Here is a 2,634-nt window from a genome sequence, read left to right on the forward strand (position 1 = left end):
AAAAAAAAAAAAAGTCCTTAAAGTGATGAATGATCTGCATTAAAAAATGCCTTCCAGTGATACTTGTGCAGTGGGTATTCCTTTACCATACTTAGCTCAAGGATAAAGAATTTAACTAGGCAGAAAAAGGGGATGAAAATTTTTAGAATAACCTAAATGAGGGAAGGGGGAAAGGAAGAGTGGGGAGAATATACATTCAGTCTGATTTCATTATGTGCATTCCTAAAGGTAAAGAATGGAAATTAGATGAATAGAGCAGTCCTACCAATAGGACTGACCAATAGGTCAATTCCTGGGAGTGAGAACCCTATTGAGGAATCCCTTTCCTTTCAGGCAAATCCTTGGGGTTCCTTCATGGGCACTTGGCAAATGCCTTTGAAGATACCCCCTGCTCGGGTGACCCTGACATCACGTTCAACTGCTGGTGCTGCCTCCCTCACCAAATGGATACAGAAAAATCCCGATTTACTTAAAGCCTCCAATGGGCTGCGTCCTGAAATCTTAGGCAAGGTATCTATTCTTCCCATCTAACCCCAAATCCTATTGTTTCCATTTCTTTTCAACCTAACAAATGCCTACTGTTATATATCCATTATCCCAGCAGGGGGAACCTCTAATCAATTCCATCTTATCCTATCCCCTCCCTAATCATTTTCTAACATCTGAAGGGGGAGCTAAGGACATTTTACCCATAACAGTAGAAAATGATCTAATGTCAAGGGGAGTTTGGGAGAATCAAATTTAACTCTTTTTATTTGAAACCTGACCTGTTACTTATGGTATGGGGAGAAAGGCAGTTAGAATTCTGAAGTGTATTGGGAATGCTCTGGGCCTGACCAGAATCATAATTGTCTCTTTCACTCTGCCACTGACAGCCCCATGATCCAGATAGTCAGAAGAAACTAGGGAAGAAGTCTACCACAAAGACTGTCCAACAAGCACCAAGTCCAACGGTAATTCCATGCTCCCCAGCTGGCAACCCCAACTCCCCAGATGAACTCCAAAGCTCACACCCTTCTGCAGGTCACACTCCAGGTCCCCAAAGCCCAGCCAAATCTCCTAAGAGCCCGCTGGAAGAACATGGTCCCTAAGAACATGGTCCTCATCTAACTGAGGTCCAGAAAAGCAAGCATGGAACCTCAGAAAGAACCAAGGGCCATACTGAGAAAATCTGTCTAGAGGTTGAGTGAATGAAGTAAATAAGACACCCCAGTCAGAACTGTGCAACAGGGAAATTACAGGGTGAGAGTAAAGCAAATTTGGAAAATAAACATTGTTTTTTTAAATCTTTTACTGAACTGGATTTCTCCTTTTTTATAGGCTGAGTCTTTGTGTCACCCTGGGTAGAGAGCAGTGGGGTCATCAAAGCTCACTGCAACCTCAAACTTCTGGGCTTAAGCAATCCTCCTGCCTCAGCCTCCCTAGTAGTTGGGATGACAGGTGTGCACTACCACCCCAGCTAGTTTTTCTATTTTTCATAGAGACAAGCTCTACGCTTTTGCTCAGAGCTTTTGATCTTGAACTCCTGAGCTCAAGTGATTCTACCACCTGGGCCTCCCTGAATGCTAGGATTACAGGTGTGAGCTACTGCACCCAGCCAGATTTTCTCTTCTTGCTATGGCTGCCTCTTGCAACACATTGTTAAGAGAAACAAGGTTGAGGGGGAATACTGTAAGGAAAAGAACATGACAAAGGTTTGGGGTGAACACATTTCTACAAGAAGTGAGTCAGTTACACTCCAGAAATGACCAAGAGAAAGTTGATCTGAATGACCTGAAAGAACTAGTCCCTCACATCAACCTACTCATTTTTCATTCTAAAGATATACAACTAACAACTTCAATATCGGAAGCACAATTGTTTAGTAGAACACATGTATGTGTGTTTGGGAAGGTGAAGAAGAAAATGTATGAAAAGCCCAAGTAGAAAAGTAGAAGATACTATCCTTGTATAAAACTTTCTATCTAAACAGAAATACAAATACATGTATAAGCACAAAATTTTACAAAACATTTACAAAATATTCTCTACATATTGGCCACCTCTTTCTACATACACAGTCTTTTCTCTCTACTAATGGTGAACATGTTCCAAGGTATCTGTTGTTATGCAAGTAATTGCATTTCAAATGCATTCCTTTAAATAATCCATGTTTCGAATCTTTTCTTTATATGCCATGCTTTTAAGTGACTCCACAAATAAAAGTAAAATTCTGTTAATGAGTATTTCATAAATAAAGGTACACTTAGCTACAATTTCCCATTTTCCCTGTGTATGGTGACTTTTGGGGACACCTCTACATAGGTTGAAAACTGAAAATATGGAAAGGAATGAAATAGAAAAAAAACAAATTAAGAAGGTAAGTAGAAGGCCGGGAGCAGTGGCTCACGCCTGTAATCCTAACACTCTCAGAGGCCGAGGCAGGTGGATTGCCTAAACTCAGGAGTTCGAGACCAGCCTGAGCTAGAGTAAAACCCCATCTCTAAAAACAGCTGGGCACAGTGGCAGGCACCTGCAGTCCCAGCTACTGGGGAGGCTGAGGCAAGAGAATCTCTGGAGCCTAAGAGTTTGAGCTTGCTGTGAGCTGTGACACCATGGCATTCTACCAAGGGTGACAAAATGAGACTCTGTCTC

The 2,634-nt window shown here is 41.8% G+C and overlaps 1 protein-coding gene across 1 annotated transcript in view; it reads left to right on the forward strand.

The window, feature by feature from the left end:
• Positions 1–1,293, forward strand: part of CFAP126 (cilia and flagella associated protein 126) — a 5,692-nt gene extending 4,399 nt beyond the window's left edge. Inside the window, exons 4-5 of the mRNA XM_003785763.1 lie at positions 334–510; positions 876–1,293. Of these exons, the coding sequence (XP_003785811.1) occupies positions 334–510; positions 876–1,091 (393 nt within the window). The 3' untranslated portion in view covers positions 1,092–1,293. The remainder of the gene's footprint in view (positions 1–333; positions 511–875) is intronic.
• Positions 1,294–2,634: the final 1,341 nt, after the last annotated feature.

Source organism: Otolemur garnettii, unplaced genomic scaffold (genome assembly GCF_000181295.1).
Source record: "Otolemur garnettii isolate 467f Iridium unplaced genomic scaffold, OtoGar3 scaffold00016, whole genome shotgun sequence".
NCBI classification, from domain to species: Eukaryota; Metazoa; Chordata; class Mammalia; order Primates; family Galagidae; genus Otolemur; species Otolemur garnettii.